The sequence below is a fragment of the Neltuma alba genome, unplaced genomic scaffold (assembly GCF_004799145.2).
Source record: "Neltuma alba isolate B1F8T4 unplaced genomic scaffold, ASM479914v2 tig00005622_pilon, whole genome shotgun sequence".
Classification (NCBI taxonomy): domain Eukaryota; kingdom Viridiplantae; phylum Streptophyta; class Magnoliopsida; order Fabales; family Fabaceae; genus Neltuma; species Neltuma alba.
In genome coordinates, this window is record NW_021634176.1 from 13,961 (window position 1) to 39,529 (window position 25,569).

The 25,569-nt window shown below is 36.4% G+C and overlaps 3 protein-coding genes across 3 annotated transcripts; 2 read left to right on the top strand and 1 right to left on the bottom strand.

Moving 5' to 3' along the window:
* Positions 1-330: 330 nt before the first annotated feature.
* LOC114748153 (protein FAM135B-like) lies at positions 331-6,960 on the bottom strand (the record flags this gene model as incomplete). Its single annotated transcript, XM_028936503.1, has 14 exons — positions 331-636; positions 995-1,045; positions 1,785-1,990; positions 2,067-2,325; positions 2,848-3,096; positions 3,184-3,243; positions 3,354-3,543; positions 3,956-4,089; positions 4,198-4,437; positions 5,647-5,833; positions 5,937-6,001; positions 6,327-6,481; positions 6,698-6,783; positions 6,857-6,960. Coding segments are annotated over 14 exons (2,277 nt in total), but the record flags the coding sequence as incomplete, so codon positions are not given.
* A 6,071-nt stretch (positions 6,961-13,031) lies between these two features.
* LOC114748154 (amino acid permease 6-like) lies at positions 13,032-17,627 on the top strand. Its single transcript, XM_028936504.1, has 7 exons — positions 13,032-13,337; positions 13,434-13,667; positions 13,814-13,907; positions 14,022-14,239; positions 14,384-14,526; positions 16,600-16,827; positions 16,942-17,627. The coding sequence occupies exons 1-7, from the start codon at positions 13,223-13,225 to the stop codon at positions 17,365-17,367; spliced, it is 1,458 nt and encodes a 485-aa protein (XP_028792337.1). The 5' UTR covers positions 13,032-13,222; the 3' UTR covers positions 17,368-17,627.
* Positions 17,628-21,254: 3,627 nt separating this feature from the next.
* On the top strand, positions 21,255-23,805 carry LOC114748156 (ergosterol biosynthetic protein 28). Its single transcript, XM_028936506.1, has 3 exons — positions 21,255-21,385; positions 22,369-22,575; positions 23,572-23,805. The coding sequence occupies exons 1-3, from the start codon at positions 21,271-21,273 to the stop codon at positions 23,637-23,639; spliced, it is 390 nt and encodes a 129-aa protein (XP_028792339.1). The 5' UTR covers positions 21,255-21,270; the 3' UTR covers positions 23,640-23,805.
* The last annotated feature ends 1,764 nt before the right edge of the window (positions 23,806-25,569 follow it).

Here is a 25,569-nt window from a genome sequence, read left to right on the forward strand (position 1 = left end):
GCGTCACAGCGAGGAATAAGGGGAGAAAGTCATGTCATTATGGATGGAAAAACTAACGTAGTCCTGTTCGTTTGAGGAGAAGGGGGAGAGAGGGAGAGGAAAATGAAGCGACAGAAAGAGGGAAACAATTACTGACTTCCAGTTGTGTAACCTAACATGATAATATCAGTTGGTTCCTCGGAACACGTCCTAAAAAAATATGTATACAATTTGACAGAAATTTCCAAGTGGGAGAAAGAATACAGATTAGACGTAGTGCACTGCAAACTAATGCATTTGTTTTAAGCCCCTGACATCAATTTGAGATCACCCCTGAATTTAAGAGACGGCAAAGTGGAGAAATTGTTAGCGAAAAAACTGTGGAAAAGACCACATAATGAACCTGGCATAAATGTCAGACTCGAGAAATTCAATATGAGCAGCCCTGCCAATGAAGGAGTCAAAATTCTTCCCCAAGGCAGTTGTATCAAAATTGACATCACAACGCATAAACACTCGATGCTGCAAGGGATTGGCACGGATTTGGTCCAACAAATTGTTCAACATCTCTAGGAACGCTCTTCCCCTCTTTGAAGTGTCATGTGAAGCCGCCTGACACGATTCAATCCTAGCAGAGTGGTACGGCACATAACCATCCTGAACAATGCATCACCAGCGACGCAAGAACCCCCACAAAATGAATTTGAAGTAAGGCTTCCAATACTGAAATGTTAATTTAATTTTAAATGACAGAAATGAGTAGTTTTGAGTTGAGAAGCCTATTTCAGTGCTATCTGTGATTACAAGGATGAAGAACACGCGACTTGTAAAGTTTACAATTTTATGTCGATGTAAGAGTGTGATTCACATGCCCTGATAAGTAACGGCATCTATGAAGTAAGTTACGATCTCACTCTTAAGCCCATTCTCCCAATCATGATCTTAATATATGATAATCCAGCAGAATAAAGACATTTCCAACGATAATTTGAATAATCCCGACATAAGAAAATACCTGAGGGGAAGAAACCAATATAATATTCTTGAAATGGTACAAGGTCTTCTTCTGTAAAAAGGAAAAAAGGTGGGAAAAGAACTGCATTAGAAACTAAAGCGAAGTGACTGCATACACATTCTGCATCGGCACCGTGACAAAAGACCGTCCCATATTCACATTTGAAATGACTTTATTAAGTATCTTAGTAAATTTTGAAATCAAACTTATCTAAATTTTATATCACAAAAAAAATCCTCGTCCTTATTTTTTATGGATTCAAATCCACACATTAATTTCTAGCTAGACAAAATTATACTTCAGAAATAAAAAATGCAAAATATAGGGCCCTTTTGTTTAAACTTTTTTAAATGAAAAAAAAATCGTTTTTAAACAAAATGTTTTAAGGTGTTTGTTTAAGATTTTGAAATTGATTAGAATAAGAAATCAGATTTTTTAATTGTTTTTGAAATGTGTGTCAGAATTTTGCAGAGAATCAATTATTGGGTCAAAACTAAGTTAAGATCTATTTTCTCTAAAATCTGTTCTTTCCAACTTTTCTACTCAAGATCTATTTTCTCTAAAATCTAAATGATTATTTTGAAAAAAAAAACACTTTCAAATAAAAAGTGTTTGTTTAATCCTTCTTTTTCAGTCACCTTAAAATATTAGTGCATTTACAATGACCCGCGTGATATAATATAATAATGAATAACTCATTCTTCACAGAAACTTGGCATGCAAGGTCAGACATGATAAATTCTCGTGCCTATGTCATCTGATCCTTAATCTCTGTAAAGACCTTCCATACCTTACACAAGTTATAGAGGAACGTCTTTTGGATATCCGGATCATCTGTGAAAGTGAGCTGATGAATGCACCGTATCTCTGCTAGTCTCTTCAAAAGCCACAATCCCGAATTAAATGTGGAGCTTGAATTATAAAGATATCCGAGGTGTGGACCAGATAAAGAAAGATACGTATGTAGGTATCCTAGATATGGCTCCATGCTGTTATCTGCAAACATAAGGAATAAAACTGGCGACAAGAATTCGATCTTGAGCACAGCATCACATATAAATCTATGACCTACCTGCTATTGCTGTTCTTATAATGAGATTACCGATAGAATGCCCAACAAAACTTATTCTAATATCTCCCAAGTGACCAGATCTAGATGCTTTGTCCATCCTCCTTTTAAGAAAAGAAATAACTTCCTGAGCTAGCCTTTGCCCCATTTCTCTCAAGTCTCCAGAAGTTTTGTCTTCATTAGCCTCGGACATCAGAAATTCTATGTTGGGATCTATCAAAAGCCATTGATTTCGGACAAGCTGTAGATCCAGATGATGCCCCTATAATGTTACAAGCTTTCGCATTTTAATACTGCAACTTTTATTTACCAATATTGACCACATAAACAATTCTAAACAATAGTTTATTCATTTCATAGTTGTTATTTTCACTTGAAAGTTCACACTTCTTCTGAAAGAGCCAATCATTGTCATGAACAGCTGTGCTTATTTTATAAAACTTCCAGGTCCTCTGCAAATCTGTTAGATTTAAGGTATGCGTAAAAATGTTCACATCAGAATGATAAAGTTAATATTGTCAACATATACTTTCACTATATATTTCTCAATATTAGGTTCGCTTCTAAGCTTTCACCGAGTTTGATCTCAAATATTATCAAGCAGGGACCCTTGGGTCACTTAGCTTTGTTCATATTTGAAAATCCTTCTCATCAACGTGAATTCGTAATAAAGTAATAGACTTAAATTACTCCGACCTCTCTGAAACAAGTGGATAGGACTAACAATCTCAAGTCATACATGAAAAGCTAGACAATTTTTTGCACAATTGATGGCACGACTTGCCTGAAACCCATGTACGAAGACAACAATCTTCAGTGTAAAAGCATTAACTTTTGATACCAATTGGTCGTCTACAGTAGCAGAGTTGTGCTGTGTTTGTAGGCTATGTGATTCCATAAGCTCAAAATGTTTCATGTATGAAGTATCACTGATCGTGCGCCGTGGTGCATTCATCACACGTTCAACAACAACAATGGGCATATGTGAAGGATCTCCAAATATATGCATGTCTTGAATTGACCGATTGTTGATCTGCAGGGAAGAATTAACAAATCAACAACCCATATGTCAATGAAAATCAGGATATCAGTAGTCAAAATATATCAGGTGATAACTTACCCTCATTTGTGTGATGCTCCTTCGATGAAGTTCTGCACGTGTTGCTGCAGTCTGAGGAGGCTGCCAAAAACACAGGCAAAATTAAGGATTTCACCCTGTTTTACCTTAAGCCTCCCCTCCTCCCTTCCTTCCCATGAAGGGTAAAGATATCAGAAACTATAGGTGCTTACCTCATTAGATATCTTTAGTGAACTGGAAAATCTTCTATGCTTAGGTTTGTTGGAAGAACCATGACTCTCACATTTTATGTAGTGATGCGGCATCTCTACCTTAGAGTGTAGCATCCATATTGACCACTCAGCTTTCCGATCCTCAGCCCAGACATCACGTAAAAAGTCTAGAACTTTTGTTTTCTTTTCCCTAGGAACAAGTTAAAAAACAACCAATTGAGCAAGCCAATATCGTGTCTCACTATAAATGCTCTAGCAAATGCATGTCAGCATGGGGATGGATGGATGCTGTTATTCAAAGCATTCCTATGGAAACATCTTTTGAAACCAGCCACTGAAAAGACGCGTATTGCTGGGGATTTGGCTACCCTCGGAAAGAAGAAACTGTTCCAGTAATAACTAGATGAGAATTCTAAATGAAGTAGCATATGCTTGCTCATTAAATGGTATAAGAAAGAAACAGACCTAGAAGGAAAAATATATACTTTTATCTCAAATTTAGTTAAAAGATGAAGCTCAAAAAGCTAAAATACAAATCAGATTCAGATGTCAAATTTAGAGAACCACAAGTCTTGCCAAAATCGTAATGATAAAGAGTGAACCTATGAAACTTTAAAAATTTGTTCCATAAGTACAGCATTTGATCTCCCAGAGAATTAAAACAGTCCGACAGTTCACTCTTTGATAAGGAACAAAGTTCTTCAGCATTCTGAAAAGCCAGAGCACCATTAAGTCCCTGTACAAGAAGAGCAGAAATGACAAATAAACATGAAACCATAAATATGATGTACATGTCCAAAAAAAAAAAAGACAAGCAATACTCCGCAAAAAGAAATGTAAGGACCTCAAGACCATTTTGTGGCTTGCCTTGTACTGAAACGCCAACATTGGTAGTAACCCGACTTGCTTGCAGAACAGAATTTATTAACTTCACATTACTCCCTTTTGACACAAACTCTGAAATATCAATTGTTTGAACAATTGCTTTACTAAACTTTAACAGTTCTTCAAGCAATATATCATGAGCAGTTACTAATGCTTTAGTGCGCATGGCATCTTTCATATCTACAACACCACCCAATTCCTGTTCAGTGAGACGAACCATTCTGTTAATGCATGAAGAATGACTAAAATTTATATCAAGATGGAAAAGAATCGACAGTGGCATTGCCCCTAATCCTAGAATATAGTATTAAAACAACATGGAATCAATGATCAAAGCATTTTGAATAAATTCACCCCAGTTTTCAATGCCAGTAACATACTTTCAATAGTGTGTGGGAGTCTGTCTTCTCAAAATTAATCTTTGTTGGCGCAAGACATCATACAACAACAAATGCATAAGACTATCCATAATCCAGACCTTGTAAGTAGCATTTACCATAAGTTCCTTTCATCCTCATCGTCAGATTGTTCTTCCATCTCTGTTGTTGGCCTAATTTTTCCTCTGCTGCTATTCTTTTAAAAGCTAGTCTAGTTATGTTATGCAAAAGCAAATACTTAAGACTGTATCCAGTATCCAGACGTAGCAAGTAGTATTCACTAAAAGTTCCTCCCATCACTTTCCCGCACTGCTCCCTTTCATAAAGCTAGTCTATATGAAATATCATTATTACAGTAAACTATAACATAATCGGTCAGTTGAAAATCAAAATATGGTTGAGATGTTTTGATCTTCAGGTTAAAAAGGTTCATACAGCACTCAAGGTATAACTTGGAAAGAAAGAAGTATAAATTACAAAACTGCAATCCATATGCAATGCAAAAGCACATGCATGTACGGAGGTGCACTTGTGAAGACATAAACTTTTCGTTTCTTGAAAGGTGATTGCATTGACAGTGATAGCATAAAGGTTGGAAATTATACTTGGGAGCAGCAAGTATCATAGTAGAAACCTAGTAAGGGCAATAAAATGGTCAAGGCAAAAACATCAAATCAAGCAATAAAAAAGAGAGCTTTCAATAGCTATTTTGATCAAAGCCACCTCAGTTAACAATGGTCTCCAAAATGAGATATCCCATGTTTATAACATACTCGATTCAACATGCCATAACTTTGATCAAGCTTCAGTGCAGCCAAAATTGCTGAATTGGTTCAAGAGAAACAAGTGACCATATGTAAATCAAACATACAAAGAAGACAACCGCAATCAAATCTGCTCTAAAAGGGATTTTTTTTTTTTGGGGGGGGGGGGCACTTGCTCTAAAAGGGAATTGAATGGAAATAACGATGGTGAATTCAAAGTCAAGCTGATTTACACAAAAATTTAGAACATGAGACAAACCTGGGTACCTTCAATGCAGAATGGTAAGAAGTGGCTTTCAGTATACTGACGTGCACGCTTACATCAACGAGCACATAATGCAAAGCATCAAAATAGACAGGACAGTATGAGTGCAATCCTGAAAGGGATTTAGGGGGAAGTCGAAATTCATGGACAGCACAAGAGGATGCATCCAGAAAAGCTTGTGAGTCAGAACTGTAGATTTTGGACCCCAATCAGTGAACAATTTCAACAAAGAGGAAAAGCTTGCTTTGGTTAATACTATTTGGCCAATTAATATGTTTGTTTTAGCACTTACACATTCCGAACTGTGGGAGCATACATAAGCTCAAATTTCATAATAACAGCAGTTGTAGGCAAGCCCTGTGATTAAGAGACAATCGAGTTCAATATTACAAGAATATTGAATTTTAAAGAAAGGAGTGCCAAAAATAATGGCAAGGTGCTCTCTAATTTTTCAAGATTTAGTTATCTTGATTCTGCATTATTTTCCAGTTGTTTTCTTGTCTACACCTGCATGTAAATGATTGTAAGCCTATTACAGAAAACATAGATACCGTCCTTGTTGATAATATGGACTAAAGGGTCTTCCTAACAGGTTGCGGGGTATCCACATGCAACAGTCATCTCACAAGGCTTCTTTTCCTGTTTATACTTCAAGAAAGAGTAGAAAACGAGAGATCCCTACCTCAAATGCATCAAGTAAAAATCTGAATGTTATCATCATGCATAAATGAATGTCCTGCCTAGCATATTTTATCCGAAAGGGCTGCGTTGAGAAACTGTTGTCTGTATCATCAATCCTCCATGCACCATATATACTGCTAGAACCCATATCGGGGGCTGCAGAACACGAAATTGATACTTTGCCTCAGAGAGAGAATGTCTCAGTCATAGATGCAAGTATTCTATGCCACCTTGTTAGGTATTATACATATTTCACTCTTGAAAGGAAAAGATGATTGTTTCGTAACCTTACTCTTGTAGAAATATAAAACAAACAAGATAATGATGCAGAAAAAGGATGAGCAAAATAGATTATAAACAGAACAATGTTACCCTCATATTGAACAACTCTTGCTGGAGTTCCAAAAGAGACACATTCGGTATTCTCCCATCTCACAGTAATCTTGATTTGATACCATCTACAAAAAGCATAGTATATCAGGTTATGAACTAATAGAGTTAAATAGAAGATAAATAGAAGTGGAAACATACCCCTGCTGAAAAAGGTCAAGATTGTGAAACCTATCAATATAGATGGCAATCTCCTGCACAATATTCAACATACCCACAGGCCTGACTCTGAATGTGGGATCACATCAGGCAACTTCAGCAGCTAGCTCCTGTATTTCAGACCAACAAACCGTCCAACTTGCCATATGCATGCATATACTATAATAAGCAGGACATGCATCTATCTTTATTAAGTTAATAGTAATTGCAACAACTACAAGTTTCCACCTTGATCTTTCGTGTAACCCGAATCCTCAAGCAAATTAACAATCCATTGCGTGAAACCTGGCTGCAATATTCATTCTTGGATCCTTCTTTTGACTTTAAGAACTGCAAGTAAGGATCACAGAATAATTAGAATTCATAAATGTGAATGAGAAGAAGGCTTGACAGAAAGCATTTAACAACCTTTTCTTTTGTAATAAGTAACTGTGGGGAAAAGAAAACAGACTAGTATGCGTGGAAACAGAACTGGAAAATTCGTAGTTAATTGCTTGATTCATTTGTTTTATTTTTATTCTTGAGAAGTCTACATTATTTTTTAAAATATATATAGTATTTTTCAATTTTATAGACAAAACTATCCTTTTAATTGAATTTTATTTCATAATTTTTAAAGGTGAGTTTGGAAATATATAATGAATAATAGTGAAGTATAGCTTATTTGGTTTTCCTCAGTAAGTTACTTTCTTATTTCTTAATTGTTAGTGAAGTAGTCACAAACAAGTGCAATTCGTTTATATGCAGGTAGGAGGCGGAGAATTTGTTATGATAAGGACGAAGATTGAAAGACATGAATACTGCATAATTTTTGAGAGGTCAAACATGGATAACAGTTATAATTCATATAATACTAAAAAAACTGCCCCCATCAGTCGCTCCTCCGTCCGCTCCGGTATAACGGGTAACTTGTACATGCAATTGGAACTTCAAGAGGTTTTAATTTACAGTAGACCAACAAGAACTTCGAGATTATCCCGTTAAGCCTGAAAATAGAAAGACGAGCTTGCCATTTGAAGGAGAGAATTTTTTTAACGACTATCACGGTTGCTAAGAAGATGACAATGAAGGCAATGAACCACTTTTCGCCCCCTACGGCATGAGAAAAACGATAAGCAGTTCTCACAGGTGGAGGCCAGATCTAATTGATTCCAAATTCTAATAACAAATAATGGAAACCGAAGAGTGGCCAAAAAAGAAAAAGAACGCAACAGGAAAGAAAATGATACGAAGGAGGGAAATAATAAAAAATGAGAGAAGATTAACCCATCAAAAAGGCGATGATAAATGGGAAGGAGCATCCATTGATTCTGCCAGGGGTGGTGCTTCTGTGAAGGATGAGTGATCGCTCGGACAAGCAGATGGAGAGGAAACGGAAATGCAGGCGGAGAGAAGGGGAGAGGGGCCCACAGGGTGATTGGCAGTGTTGGGATCTTAACGACAAAGCGCGCCAACGTGCAAAGTTGTCATAATTTCTGGGCTCTATGTTGTTTCATTTTACAACCACTCGCGGATTAATCCTCCATAGAATTCCCCCTTGAATATCCATATCCATGTTGGACTTCAGCATACTTCCTATTTGATTGAATTTTGATCCCTAATTTAGAAGTTTTGAGATTCTTTTCTTTATATTCATGGCCAGAATTTATAGTTAATCCCTTTGCTTGACGATGACCAAAGAAAGCAAAACTGCTTTCTTGATTTCCCCGGCAAAACTTCAAATAGTCACCAATTCTTATATTAAAAAATTTTAACAAATTATTAATCTCTTAACACTATTTTATCTTCAATGAAAATCATGGTCAATGAATATTCATAGCAGTGTGGGAATATATATACTGCCTCGGTACTTAATATACGAATTTATTTTATTTTTATTTTAGTTATAAATATAAAACCCTAATCTATTTTGTTTTTCATATTTATATATTTTTTTCTAAGGTAGTTCTTCTAATAATGATAATTCTAGCCAATACACTTAATTAGCAAGGATATTTTAGGAAAGACAACACCTATTTATTACAAATAACTAATTTAATTTTTTTCTTAATCTCCTCAAATTAGTCAACTAGCTCTTATAATTAGGATTAGAAGTAGTATATATATATAGTCTCGGTAAAAAAAAAACAAAAAGCAAAAACGACAAAAAAAAAGACGATGAATAAGGATCACGTATGGTTTGGTTTAAGTGTTTTCGACCAAGCGGGTAAAAAATTGAACAATAATTATGTACCAATCAGCAAAGATTACATGGGCCGAATTTATGGGCCTATTGGCCCATTTGGGTAAGTAAGGCCCACTGACTTCATGATTACTAAGCCCCACAAGAAGCCCGATGCTTAGGTGACACGTCAATTTCGGATGTATAGGGATAAGGGCATATAACTCCAGAGATGAACAAGTGTCATGGCATTAGTGAGGCCTCCATGGGATACATGATTCCCAAGTTATGGCCCGTTATTAAAAGGAATATTAAATTTAAAAATAGAAAAACGGGATGCTAAATGAAAGATACCCCTCACACACACACACACACACACAAAAGGCAGCGAGGAAAAAGAGCATAAACCAAATAATGTTCGTTGCCTGCTTTATGCTTTTTTGAGGAGATTCGAGGAAGCAATACATAGTGAGGACTGTATATGGTATTTTTGTGGTGGCATTAAGGAGGATGCCAATTATAATTTATGACCAGAAAAGAAAACGCAGAAGCTGCCAGCCTCATGTCCTATAAATTCACTTCCCCACAAATTGTGACTGCGACTGCTTTGAAAAGTGGTCCTGTTACTTTTGAACCCATTCACAATTATTTTCTAGAACTCTTTTAAAGTAAAATCCAAATAATAATTTTGTCTCCTCTATAATTTGTCTCTTGGATTTTGGAGTTCCCAGTCCTTCCCGGAGAAGGTATTCTTATTGGTCTATTGGACACCTGATTCCTCCCCCTTCAAGTCACTGTCTTGCCATTAAGCAGATAACTCAGCGGACCCTGAGGATATGTTTGGCGGTGCAAAAGAAAAGAAAATAATATCATAGAAAATTATATTGTTTTCCTCATCTACATGATATGATAATAATCTCGTGCCATTTAAAATTTTATTCCATTGATATACACTCTTGCATGTCGGTGGTTTTAATTAAGATTGTGGGACTTAAGTCAGTAGGTCCCTTATGATTAATTCTTAAATAAATGTGTTTTTAATCAAAAATTGTATGATTTAATTTTGAACAACAGAATCATATACACCTCTGTGAAAAAATTCTTAAAAGGCACATGCGGCTTCAATTTCGATTTATCATCATTGACTTGTAGGTTTGATTCAGTCAACATGGGGTTGACTCTCTTTGCTAATTATGAGCATTTTGTGATTTAATTTCTCTGCCTACTTTTTCCATTTTGGACGCCTTAATTTCGCACGTCTTTGTACATTGGAGTTGGCACTAGACGGTATAGTATTCCTTCCATCCTATTATAAGAGCTCTTTTGGAACCTCTTTAGTTGTATGATGTATCATACTTTTTTTATAAAGCATTAATTACAGCTGAGAAGCAAGTTTTTATTGATTGATATTAAGGGCAAAAATGAAAAGGTAGCCTGCTTTTACCTCATACTAAATGAATTTTTTTTTTTTTGCTGGCTTACTAATTAAAAAATAATTACTTTTGGTTGGTATTTAACGCAAGTTCCTCATATCCATTATATCAATTTTTTCAATCTTATATGGCCACCACGTGTCTTTTTTATTTTATGGGTAAAATGTTATTAAATATTAATATTTTAAAAATAGGACACAGTAAATAACTTGATATAATCGATATAATGGACTTGAAACGACGGAGAAGTATAAAAATATGAACTAACAGCCTGTAGGCACGGTATTATGTTTTTTATAGTTAATTCAATTGAGAAAAATGGAATGGCTCCTTCTCTTGAATTACTTTCACAGGAGAAAACTTACTGCCTTGGGGTAGTTCTGAGGTCATTAATCAAACGTCCTCAATAAGTATGCACGGAAAAAGCAAAAGCATTGATACCTGACCCACACAGGTTGGGGTTTATATAATAGTGGAACACTATTAAACTGCTGAGAATATTTTCTGCAATAAAACCAGTATTTCAGATAAGCCCGAATATTGGACATAATTGAACGAGGCAAGACCTCCAATATTGTCCAGTCATTTTAATATAGAAAATGTATCAAACTGACAGACAGAACATCAATAGCTAACCCCCTCTTAGCTAACATCAATAGCTAATTGAACGAGGCAAGACCTCCAATATTGTCCAGTCATTTTAATATAGAAAATGTATCAAACTGACAGACAGAACATCAATAGCTAACCCCCTCTTATGCTGATCCATCTGCCCATCCACACACTTACAAATATAAATAGTCGCCGCGCAAACCTTACCATATTCCCATCACGCCACCACTCATATGTGTTGGAATCTTTTTTTGGTGGATTTTTCCATCATCACTGATCTTGTACAGTTCAATTATATGGGCCCTTGTACGGTTTGATATTCTGGCAGGAAGATTTTGATCTCTTGAACATTCACGAACTCCAAACCAGAAAAAGAAAATACTAGTGTTGATGTAATAATTTTACATTTATATTGTTTACCAAAACTTTGTAAAGGAGTTGCAAATCACATATCAAATGTTGATTTTGATTAGAATGGTTAGTCTTTCGCAATTTGTCAGTACTCATATAAAACCTGCTTTGTATAACTACCTTAGTTTAAGGAATTACCAGTAATCATATTGATAAAGCTGCGCCATAAAATTCACCTAACGCAGTGCATGCAAACGATGGCATATTCATATTAGTTTAGAAATTTATATGGTAGTCAAAACTTGGAAGTACAATGCTGGACGAGTGTTGTTGGCCACGATTGTCCTTTAAGAAGAATGCTTTGGCTTTACTTGGAACCTTGCAAGTACATATGTCGTAGAAAGAAGATTGGACAAACTAAAACTGGTGTTTCCCTCTTGCTGATGAATCATAAAACAGCTACTTTTTTGGATAACAAACAGAAACCTGATCGTAGGTTTCAAAGATATATATATATATATATATATCTTACATTTTTGCTGGTTTATCTTGTTGGCAGAGTCACAGTAATTAAAATCGACAGAAAAAAGTTGGCCATGACCTGGTGCATGTGGCTCCAGAAGGATGGAGAGGACAACAAAGAAAAGGTTCAAAATGGCTGTTCAATGATGTTAAGTGACAAAATGCCAACAAATATCAGCAATCTGGCCAATTCATGAACTTGTGCTTTCTAGCTAGTTCTAGCTGATCGCACTCAGGTGTGTACACTGTAGAACACAGTGAAATCATGGCCCAGTTCCGCTATTATATCATTACTCAATAATAAGAGTTATAGCTCTGATCTCTATCTTTTAACTACTGCACAATCCAGAAACGTGGAACTAGTTCAAGGTAACAAAAAGGAACTAAGATCTCCGGCTTATATACGGTAAACGGTCAAAGCTTCTTCTTCTTCTTCTTCTTCTTCTTTTTTTGCCCCCGGAAAAGAGTATCAGAAAATGAGGAAGATTTTTTCTTGTGATTTTATTACCATCCCACTGAATTGCATGGGTGCTTAGTGGGCCATGATTTTTTGCCATGACATCTCATTTACCTAAAAGAAAAAGGTAAAAAAAATTCATTGTACCAGGACAAATAATAATAGGCGAGGAAAACTAGGATTTGAAGCTTGTTGTGGGATATTAAAAATATAATGAAGTAATAGAGAGCAGAAAAGAAGAGGGGAATAATTGAGCAGCATGAGAGAGAGGCCATGCATGGTGGCCTAGTCAGAGGGATTTCAAGAACCCATAATCAGTGGCTACTATAGTATTATAAGGAAGGTGTCAAAACGGATGGACCAAAACCTAAAATCTTGCGTGGGGACACTTTGGTTCCCCAACCACACCAGAATCTGCCACCTTCAATGGTTCATAGTGCTTCCAAAAATTCCACCCCTTCAACTCACCTATCATCTTAAACCTCCCAACTCTCCCATTAATTCTTACTTTTTCTATTTTCTCTATTATTTTTTTCTCAGCTCTCAGTGCCTTTCTCTAAAGCACCTCCTTCCATCGCTTTTCCTGCAAATTCCTCAACCTGTAGTCGATTTAAATGTTCCACTTCTCCCTTTGACTTCCATCGCCTCCCCTCTCTATTTAACCCACTATCGTTTTTCGTTCACGCACTATCACACTCCTTGCCTTGGCTTCTCTCTTCTTGACATATATATACGCGTGTGTCCGCCAGACACTTCCATTATAGTTGAGCTAGCAAAACCAAACACATAAACTCTCTTTCTCTTAATTAGACATGGCTAGCAATCATCACCATCAGTTTCAGAAGAATGGCATGTATATAGAAACTCCAGAAGCGTTTGGCGATGGAGGCAAGAACTTCGATGACGACGGACGAGTCAAAAGAACCGGTAGTTTTGCTGGAAAAATAAGAATATACGTATTATTCAATTATGCCAGTATTTGAGCAGAATTGTCTCACTTAAATTTTGAATTTGTTTGTGAAGGGACGTGGGTGACTGCGAGTGCCCACATCATAACGGCGGTGATAGGCTCCGGTGTGCTATCACTAGCTTGGGCAATAGCTCAAATGGGATGGGTGGCTGGGCCTGCCGTCCTCTTTGCCTTCTCTTTCATCACCTACTTTACTTCCACTCTTCTCGCTGATTGTTACCGTTCACCTGACCCCGTCCACGGCAAAAGAAACTACACTTATTCCATGGTTGTCAGATCCGTCCTAGGTACTTTAATTTATGTCTAACATGGTTTCTTGAGTTCCAAGACAGGCATATATCCTGTATATCTCTTCACAGAAGGGAGGCTATCTCAACTTGTACTTGTAGTCACATTTATGGGATTCTAACAAAACTTGCTATTCTTTCTACAGGAGGTAGGAAATTTAAGCTGTGCGGATTAGCTCAGTACGTTAATCTTATAGGCGTGACCATCGGCTACACCATAACTGCGTCAATTAGCATGGTGTAAGAATTCTCGCATAAAGTTTAACTTTAGTAGTATATAGTATTAAGTGACCGTATAAGTAAATTAACATATATTCGCTTTCTCTCTCTGATGTGTGATAATTAACAAAACAGGGCCGTGAAAAGGTCGAATTGTTTTCACAAACACGGGCATCATGAGAAATGTTATATATCAAACAACCCATTTATGATCATGTTTGCGTGCATCCAAATCTTGCTTAGCCAAATACCAAACTTTCACAAGCTCTGGTGGCTCTCCATCGTCGCAGCCGTTATGTCTTTTGCTTATTCTACCATTGGCCTCGGACTCTCCATAGCTAAAGTCTCATCAGGTTAGTGACTGAACAGTGAAATCTCCCCAACTTTTTTGGTTTTTATTCTTTTTATTTTTTCCGTATACTGGAATCCCTAAAAGGTGGTAAATGGTCCTTCGGGCAGAAGTCTAATCTTTATTTGATCCTTATATGCTATGAAAGGTGGGGAACACGTACGGACATCCTTAACAGGAGTGCAAGTTGGAGTGGACGTGACGGGATCGGAGAAGGTTTGGAGGACGTTCCAAGCCATCGGAGACATTGCCTTCGCTTATGCTTTTTCTAATGTTCTTATCGAAATCCAGGCAAGTTCACGTTTCTTCTTACCATCGTCCTCGTAGCATTATTGTTATCTGCTAGTTAATATATTCCTCCGGTTACTTAATATATAACCAATTTAACTAATTTGATTAGACTGAAAAGTTAGGTAAGTTAATTAATTATAAGAAATGTGACATGTTTTTCCTAAAACACCATAATCATCTTTCTTAATACCCAATCTTCTTCTTATACTTAATTATGGTTGAAAGAGTATCCATATGGATACTTTAAAGAAAATTAATAAATGTAATAAATGGGTTTTATATTTAGAATTAAAACCAACTCAATAATTAAGTTCTATATTTAGGACTGAAGGAGTACCACTTTGCCTAGGGTGGCCATGCATGCATGTAACATCATCTCTATTATTTGCGTGATCGAGTAGGTAGCAGATACAGAACAATTAAGTACATTACTTAGGGTTATACATACATACTGAGGTAAGAAGTCATTAATTATATATAATTCATTCGTGAATAAAGGAAGGAATCTCTTTGCTTTACGATAATATAATAATATCACTGGCACATGATCATTCGTATAAGTGCGTGTGAATTGGTGTAATTTATATAAAAACTTGCTTAATAAGTATTATGTATTTATATGTAAGTGAAATTATATATCTGTATATATAATCGATCGACATGATTCTGATACAATAAATTTAATGAAACTAATTATAAATTATTTTTTAATGATATATTAGCCATACCCACACTTTATTATTGCCTGAAATTCAGCTGTGATGACTCATAACTGGGGGTTTACTATAAGTGGCTTTAATTAATACTCAACACCTGTTATATTGGTATTGAGTTAGGTATGGCGCATTTCGTCTCGATATAATATGGTCTATGTGGTTTCTTTAAGATCATGATTGAGAGCTAATCCATATTAAACATGAGGGACTACTACTTGTAGTGAGTGGCCAAGTCGCCGACTGGAATTGATACACAGTGGGCCTCTGATTATTGCCAATGAACCAAAACTGTAGATTTGCTGCTTCCTGAGCACTGTCATGAAAACGACTGAGAAGACGTGGAGCTTTGCATAAATCGCCCACTAAAATGGTTATTGCCATTCAAAAGAAGTGGCTCTGATTGATGGTTTAATCACTGGAACTGACCATTTATATATATATATATATATATATATATATCGAATTAATTCCCCTGCAAACTGGAAAGATATTGTTTAGAAATCTGGTGATCTTTTTTCTTTTTTACTAGCTTATTTTCCTCCGCATCAGGATGGGTTGAGTTGGTGCTTATCAGAAAGTTTAGATGTTCTTAGTCTTGTTTTATTCTACTTTTCATCAGAAAGTGGAGGGATAAAAAATTACAGATTAAACCTTTGCATCTAGTCCATGGTCTATGCTAGAAAAGATGCTAAAAGAATCTATTTCCATCAGTCACACAGTCCACACACAATGATGTTGCCATACACCCACTTAGCTATAGCTGCTTAAGATTCTCTGCATATATACAAATGGACCATCAAATCGATGGACCACTATCTTTCCAATGCTACTTTTTATGACAAATAATATAGTTTTGTTTTACAAAACAGTAGAATCCTACCTAATCTCACTCAGTTCCCCAAACACCTCTGTCCATCATTCTTTTGGCTTCATCTCAATCATCTGCCATGACCAACTTCTCTCCGGTATACTGTTCCCTTACTTGTAGGTAATATAATGCAGCCGGTAAATGCAAAATAAATTCAAGTTTGCGAAACACGGACACGAAACTGTCTGATGAAATGGATACAGGTATATAGTGTTCTGTACTACTGTGTCAAAGATAATACTTAAACTATAAGCACAACCATAAAGACCGGAACTTAATTATTGTTTCAAGCTCATCCACACGGGAGAAACCCACAAAAAACACTAAAATTGTAAAATATAGGTTAAAGCATGCAGTTGCGCCATATCATCATGTGCAACGCATTTAAGCAGTGGCTTTAATTAGAATAATTAATGGCATGTGAAGAGTTATGTAGCTTAGCTTTCAAGCCTAATTATAACGGGGGACCATTTGATTTGACTGCACCAGGATACACTGAAACAAAGCCCCCCAGAGAACAAAATGATGAAGAGAGCAAGTTCGATCGGCATCTTCACCACAACCATATTCTACGTGCTATGTGGCTGCATAGGTTACGCAGCATTTGGAAATGACGCGCCTGGAAATTTCCTCACTGGCTTCGGCTTCTACGAGCCCTTCTGGCTCATTGACTTCGCCAACGTCTGCATCGCCATCCACTTGATCGGAGCATACCAGGTCCACCAAGATCCCCAACATTTAATATATATATATATATATGTATATAATTAATTACAAGCAGCGTTACAATAGATTATATTATATTGACCAAACTTGTTGATGAACATGCAGGTATTCTGCCAGCCCATATTTGGGTTCGTGGAGAACTGGAGCAAGGAAAGATGGAGCGAGAGCAAATTCATAAACCACGAGCATGCTTTGAACATTCCTGTGTGCGGGACGTATAACTTGAACTGGTTCAGATTGGTGTGGAGGAGTGCTTATGTGGTGGTGACGGCAGTGATAGCGATGATATTCCCATTCTTCAATGACTTCTTGGGACTCATTGGTTCGCTCTCGTTCTGGCCATTAACGGTTTACTTCCCCGTTGAGATGTACATTAAGCAGTCGAACATGCGAAGATTCTCCTTCACGTGGACATGGCTCAAGATACTAAGCTGGGCCTGTTTGATCGTTTCCATTATCTCTGCCGCCGGCTCCATCCAAGGCCTAGCTCAAGATCTCAAGAAGTACCAGCCCTTCAAACCTCAACAATGATCATATATATGCATGCATATATATGCTCAAATTCAGATTCAAGTGCTATATATATATATATATATAAATATGTTTGCATGTTTGTTTATAGCTTTCTGTTCTGTCAGTTCTTAATTATAATAATAAATAGCTGGGTATATATAGTCCGGCGGGGATAATTTAATGTTATTAAATGTTCCTATGAATGTAACACCTAGCTGCAGCATATATTCAAGTAAGAAATTTCTTAGATGCTTTGAAAGCAAATGAAGCAATATATAGTAACTGCTATGTCTCCAGCATACTCATCACTGCAACTACAAGATTATTATCCACGGCAACACATAAATATGGTGTTACTTTCTATCCTAATTATAAGACCCTATTTATAGATTAGGGCGGGAGGCAGTATATGAAAGATGCATGCATGTGAGCGTCTAAATCAGAATATCATACTCCACTTTCTAGTGGCACGCGTAGAGACACCCGAATGCTGCCCACCCAATATGAATATGTGTGTGTGTGTGTGTGTGGTGTCGATATGACCATTGTCATAGAAAATGTCAAGTATTATTCTGCACTTTCCTCTCCTTTAATGAACATCACACTGATTAAAACGACTGGGAAATAAATTCAAGGTGCGAGAAATTCAAAATAATCATCGTACAACTTGACATAAAACATGGCAAATAGTGTTAGAACCAACAAAACCTTAAATTAATTAAAGAAATGTCTGCCGTTCGTTGATGAGAAGAGACATTCCAAAACCTTGTTATAATATATTACATGTTAAGGAAAAGCATTGTTAGTGGGGTGTTGATAACTTTAATTCGGGCTTGCGTGGAAAGGCTTATTCCAGAGGTGAACGTTAAAATTAATGAAGAATAATATAACAAGTTCCGTGGTGTTAGGAAAGTGGAGTTGAAATTATTGGAATTGGAATATTAAAAATAAAGAGTGGCGACTTTGGGGCAGTGATGTCCACTAAAATCTAATCAATAACCTCCCAATTCCCATCCGTATTGCACGTTCCTCATTGGTTCTCGCATTCCATTTGTACGCCTCAAGGTTGGAAATTTGTTCCCCGCTACATCCCCACTCTTTCTTTTACTTCTACAGTGGTATAGGCGTGCTTCTCTTCTTCATTATTAAATTTGAGCATATATTAGAAAAAAAATATTTACACACACACACAGAGCTTACTCAATCATATGATGGTTCGATTGAGTGAGCCAGGAAAAAACTTGAACGCGTGCCGCCCATTTTCACAAATTAGTTGAAGCTTCGCCGAATCTCCACCTGGAAATGAACGCAACAAAATGCAAAATGGGCATGTGTGTTTGGAATTGCGATCTCGAAATGGTGCATGAATTTCAAAAGTCATATCATATGGAAAGCAACAAGTTATTATTTTAGGACAAATGTCTTTCTGGAACTGCACCAAAAGAGCATCCACTTAACTTGGTTGATTGAGACTGTGGGTGAACTAAATGAGTGGGTCATTTTGTCCTGCATAATTTTTTTTGTCACAGTTATCCACCTAATCGAAACAATCTTGTTTTAGACATTGTTGGATACTAATATTAGTATTTAGTTCATCACATTGTGAGTGATTAGTTCTCTTTGTTACACTCAACCTGTTTATTATATGAAATTTAAAATTAAATGCTGGCTGTGGTTTTTATATTTTATGATGCTTAAATATTTGACAGGATATTCTGATTGGACTGGGCCATAGTCCGTCGGCTTCATGGACTCATTCTCCCTTCGTCAAGCTGCACGAGCTTCTCAGTTTTGGAAATGGAAATACGTGAATCTAAAACGCGTCTGGATTGCATCCGATACGTGGCCCCGACCCGACACAGTTTCAGATCGTGTGAGAAAAGGTCGTATAATATTTAAAATAAAATTGACTCAGCATAATGAAAATTGTAAGTAATACTAAAATTAAAAAAAAATCTAATAATATTTATGAAGAGAAAACAAAGCCCCTCCGTTTTGAAAGTGATATTTGTAGCAAGAAGATAAGAAATCAGATATAAATGCATTATTATAAAAATGTCTATAGTGTATGGTCGTGGCTGTAAATTAATTTCCTAACTAATATTGTCTTTCCTCTAGAGAAGATTGATTGCATTTCATTTTATTTTTAACTCTTCGCTATCTGTTCATGCAATATAAAACGTTATCAAATGTTAAGGGAGCAGAAAGATACTGTGTCAAGGAAATTGTAACGACATGGAAGTTTTTAACTTCTGCGAATTGTCATGGACGCCCTGATAGCAGGTGACAATTTTCTCTTCCATACACGGTTCTAAAATAAAATTAATTTAAGCATTCCCTATAAATGTTACTCTATACTAAATATAGTTATAAAACCCCATTCCCACTCCCAATCCATTGAAATTCAAACCTACATATCAAACATAGCCTCAATTCCTACTGTGGGGGGAAATACTACTTATTTTCCAATCACAATTAAATGCTTACTAGAATTTTTATATTTATAATGCTTAATTTGATATAAGAATTAAAATCTGGGAGAATAGAACAGAGAACCTATAGAGAGAAATATTTAGTAAAAGATACCATGAAAAGCAGAATTATTTAAAAGGACCAGATGTTAAAATATAATTTTAGAAAGACTAAATTGCTCATAACTAATTCTCCTAGATTTTCTCATAGGATCTCAATTACTCCTTTGGTTCTTAATACAAGACCTAATTGTTAAATTGATTTTAGTCCTAAATATAAGACCCATTTCTCATATTTATCAATTTTCTCTAAATTATCCTTATAGATATTTCCTCAATTATAATCAAGTAGAAGAGGAAGAAGGGGTATTAAGAAAGATGATTATGATATTTTAGGAAAAATGTGTCACGTTTTTTATAATTAACTAACTTACCTAATTTTTTTAATCTAATTAAATTAGTTAAATAGGTCTTATATAAATATCAGAGGAGTATTTGACAACTAGTGAATTTCTCATTTTCTATTAGCCTGCACCTTACTTCACAGTTGCTTGTCAAAGTGGCGACAGGGACGGCTCACAAATTATTTGATTCATTTACCATTTTTTCTTTGTAAATCTGCAATCATATTTTGACATCAGATACCCCCGAGATAGGCAACCAAGAACTGATCCTTCTCAATCTGCAAATTTAAACATGATATAGTTCAATTCACTTGGTCACAAAACTCCGTAATTTGTTTGACAAAAATACTACTCGCTAGCTTTTTTTAATTTTTAAAACCATTCCTCTAATCTCAACAGTGGTAGAAGCATGGCAACTCTTGAATGGAGCTTCAGTAAAAGTTCGTTCCTCCACCAGTGGTTGCTGTATCTGGATAATCATTAGCCATGTCTAACCTATGGATTTTCGGATCTTTTTGAACTGTTCAGGCAACGTGCAGAAACTTCAACTTCAAGATTATAGCTGATATAAGCGGAAAAATGACAGATAGACTCAGATTCACGAGGAGACAGAAAACGCAACCAACAAAAATAATTCTGTTGTGAGTTGTTCCTGTTGTTGCAGGGCATGCATCCCAGTGTGCATCTCGCTCGATTTATGGCATTCTTTTAATTCTTGAATGAAAACAAGGGCAAAAGAATTACAGGGGAAACGAAAGAAGTAGACAGGGGTAATTTGATATTTTAAAATCCATATTTTAATATTTGGTTCTTTTAAGTAATTTTAGTTTTTATAATCTAAAATAAAGAGGACCCGAGTCCGAACGACGGCGTTTCGTCGAGTCACATTGTTTTAGGGGAAAATCCCCCATGGTCGTTTAGACGACATCGTTTCCAACAGACAGCTGTCTTCTCGAGAGATTGCTGTGGCGGAAGCCGGGAGCAATTCAATTCTCAAGCGGAGGTTGGATAACACACACTCAGGCAGGTAGCGTTAGCACGGAAAAATGAAGCCGTTGGGATGGTGGCTGATGCTGGTTGGCACGCTCCGATTAGCCTCCGTCTGGTTCGGTTTCTTTGACATTTGGGCCCTTCGACTTGCCGTCTTCTCTAACACAGATAGTAACTCCTATCTCCTCTTCTTGTACTCTCTCTCGATCTTCTTCCATTCCTACAATACCGCATATTTTCAAGCTCATATTATTGGAAACCTCTTAGATTCACAATAGATTTTTGGAGGACAGCCTGTTTAGCTTTCAAGGACAATCACTTTCATTGATGAAGTCATCTCCACATGCTGCTCTCGAGGGTGTGAACAGTAGACGGCCTGTTCTTAGGTAGCCGAGGATAGTTAGCTGCTTCAGCGGCTGTAATGGTTGTGTGTATATTCAGATCTCAGAGTCTTTGTATACTGAGTCAAATAAGTAAAAACTTCGGGGAGGTCCATTGTATTAGATCTGCTAGATCCCTATACTAAAATTATTCTCTTCTGAAAATTTATTTATATGCACAATGCAAACTTACTGAACCAACTTTTCCTTTTACAAGCAAACAGGGCGTTTCCAGATTTTCAAGAAAGCTTTTTAGAGTGAAAATTTCCAACTCTGACAGTGTATTTGCAAAGCTTTTGTTATCAACTTTATTTAAAATTAGTTTTTCCTCTGTTCCATTTCTTCACACCATTTTTTTTTTCCAACTGATAACTGCTATTTGTGAGGTCAACTTGATGTAAGCATTGGGAACAAGTTCATTGGTTATCCTTGTCTCTGCTTGCTTAGCTATCAAATCCCCCAGTTTAAACATACTCGGCATACATCCTGTTCTTATGATCTTATTGGTTCCCCTAAGATCAACAAATTGAAGTTTGATATCCTTGCTTAAGATTAAGAAACATACAAGAGTTCATATTAAAACAAAGTAAGTACTTCTCTTTGATCTATCTGGTGTGGTCATTAGGTAATTGCAAGCAAGCCGGCATATTTTTTTATTGGCAAACTTGTTTTAATGCATTGTTCAAGCTATTTGTATTGACTTTGCTTTCAAACATAGTCCTACTAATGTCATGAATTTCAGTGAACCGATAATACTTATTCATTATTGTGTAGTGTCTGAAGTTCATGGACGGACATTTGGAGTTTGGACACTCTTGACCTGCACTCTTTGCTATCTCTGTGCATTCAACCTCGAAAATAAGCCTCTTTATCTGGCTACTTTCTTGTCATTCATCTATGCATTTGGTCATTTCTTGACTGAATACCTGATTTATCACACGATGGCAATTTCAAACCTGACCACCGTCGGCATATTTGCTGGTATGAGCATTTCTTTCCTTGTTTACCACCAAAATGACGTGCATCACATTTCAAAACTGTCTTGTGGGTTTTAAGAATTGTTTGTGATTTATTTATTCTTTCGGCTCCCCTGAAATAAACAAACTCCCCAGAATTAAGGGTGTGTTTGGTACTGAGGTGAGGGGAGAGGAGGCGAGGGGAAGGGATTTTAATAATTTCCTTTTATTTAGTAACATACAAATTTTAGGAGGAAAAGGAAAATCTTAAAAAAATTTCCCTCTTCTCCCCTCCTCAATCTCTCCTTTAAAATTAAGAGGATCTGGAGGGAAAAGATAATATTTTACCATGTTGTGACCATTATGTCTATATTTATTTTTGATATCCCTATAGTACGTTAATTTCTTTTCTTCTTGTCTCCAGAGGCTGTTTTATCCTTTACATGACCAAATGTTTCATTCAAAGATAAGATATAGTACAAGTTGTGGCTGAACATTATTTCAGCCTTCTTTTCAATAATACTTTACACTCTAAAACATATTAGAATTTTGGTATAAGTATTGCTCAATATATTAAATGTTATTTACAATTTTATTTTATTAAACATTCTATAAAATTTGAAAAAATAATCTTAAATAAAATAAGGATAAAATTGTTCATGTGAAAATATTTTTTCCTTCCCCCTCCTTATGAACCAAACAAGGTAATATTAAATCTCTTCCATTCCTTTTTTTTTTTTGTATAAATCTAAACAAGATAATATTAAAATATTTCTACTCCTCTCTCTTTCTTTCCATTAAAATCCCCTTTCTCCTTTTCTTTTTGTTGAGCCAAACAGACCATAAAAGAAAAGAAAAGAATAAAAGAAATCCGAATCCAAATACATGTGCTCTACTTTATTCTTTGCCAGCTACTATAATTTGGATTTCGAGAGGGTGTACTTCTTCCTTGTTCTCAGATTGTGTGTTTATGACTAGAATGTGCCGCATTGTTGTTCTAATCTTCTAATTTTCCTATCAGGAACTTCTATAGTGTGGATGGGCCTGCAGTGGAATGCACACCAGAATGTCCACTTAAAACATTCTTAGTAGCAAGTGGCAGATTATCCATGATTTTTCATGATAAGCAGGATTTTAACCATGACTTATCCTTCTGTGGAACAGAGCTGGATCCAGGATTAGTAAAATTTTGAAATGTTGCTTTCTCTTGAAAGGGGGACTAAAGTGTATTCATTTGTTGAAGGCGTTGGACGGCTATAAATGCCTCTCGATTTTCATATGCCCCTAGCTGAAGTGATGCTTTACTCTCTTCGAAGTTTTAGTTAATTCTCATTCTTTTTGTGTTTTGTGCCAAAGCATTTTGTATTGCAATAATTTACAAGCTTGATCAAAGTTGCCATGATTCACTTAACGAGTTGTTTTTATGTTACTAGCCGACAGGACTAACCGGCACCAACATTAATTTTCAAACGCAACTCTTACGTATGAACTCTGATATCAGCACTGTTAGAGGAGTAATAAGGTAACCAAAATTGGGATGTTCCTCACGCACATTTGGCGCCTCTCTCCAAATCCAAATAACCCGATGCAGCTCTCAAAATATCAACTTCATCTCGATTAACAAATCATTATTATATTTTGAGTGAGTGAATAATTTTGATTTTTGGGTGAAATTTATACTGCGGCTTAATTTGAACCCGATTTTCACGGCAAAGCGAAACACTTGAGGCCGGCCTTTGACGCAAGATTTGAGAAAAAGGGCCTGCTGAAAGCGAAAGCAGTGAGGAAAATTTGACGAAATCGAATGGCCAAATCTTTATCATGTGGCTTCCATTCCATATTCAAAACTCGCATTAAATGCTTCCCTGTGCAGCCTCAAGGGTTAGTTTAACAGCAAAAAGACTGTCATCTTTTGCTTTATCCAGTCAGGTACAATAAACCACAAGGCAACGGGACAGAACTTTTATTCTCTGGTGCGTTAGACCAATATGGAGGGCACCCATGAAATCCTCCAGAATGGTCTCACCTATTTTGCACTTGTAACAAAAATACCAAGAAGCAAGTCTCACTGTCTAGTGTCTAACGCGAAATTCGACCTCGAGACATGTCAGCATCCTCCTCACCAATGGTTTTGATAATTTTCAACGTCCAAATCCGTCTTATACTTTATATTGAGTATTAAATGAATTGAAAATTGATTTTTTTTCCCTTATTGCAAGAAAGTAAGATGACGTATGCTGGCGTGGCTTGTGTAAATCTCTTGGACGTGGGAGCTCTGCATTCTGATGCGCAGATCTTGTGGGGATATGAAAAAACAGGGATGCATCTGATCTGACCCACCTCTCCCACTCTTCTCACTCTCCTTCTCTCTTTTTCTGCCAATTTGCATTAGTCCAATCACAAGCCTTCACGCTCCCGCTTTCTCAGGTTTCTTTAATAACCCTACAAACTAGACTCTGCACAAAGCTTGAGACAAAGAAGCTCAGATTTCTCAATTCTCCTCCAATTTATAGATATCACTTTTTTGGTTTTTTTAAATTACAGACGCTAACGTAGATTATACGACAAAAACGCCTCATTAGTTATTACAATTCTCGCTTGTGAGCTGAGAACTGCCGACGTAATTACAATAAGTGAAAAAACCCTCATCCAGTTCCAGACTTTGATACGTTTATGAACCGGACATTCTCATAAATAAACAAAAAAAGGAGCCAGAGATACGTACAATATAAGAGTTGCTAAACCTAAATCTCTACCCTATACGGCGGAGAATAATGAGTATTTTTCGCTGAAGTGATACAATTTTGTTGCTCCCCAAAAAATGTATGGGACCTGTTTTGTGAATCATGGATTGAAAAAGAAGTTGCCACACTTGCATTTCCAACTCATGGGTTTGTAGTTGGAAAGGTCATCGCCTCTGGAGTGTGGAATGGCTGTTGTTGCAGAATTTGTTGTTCTGCTTCTGCTGTGGCTCTGGACTTGAGGTATAACCGGCACCTGAACCGCTTCACAACGTCCC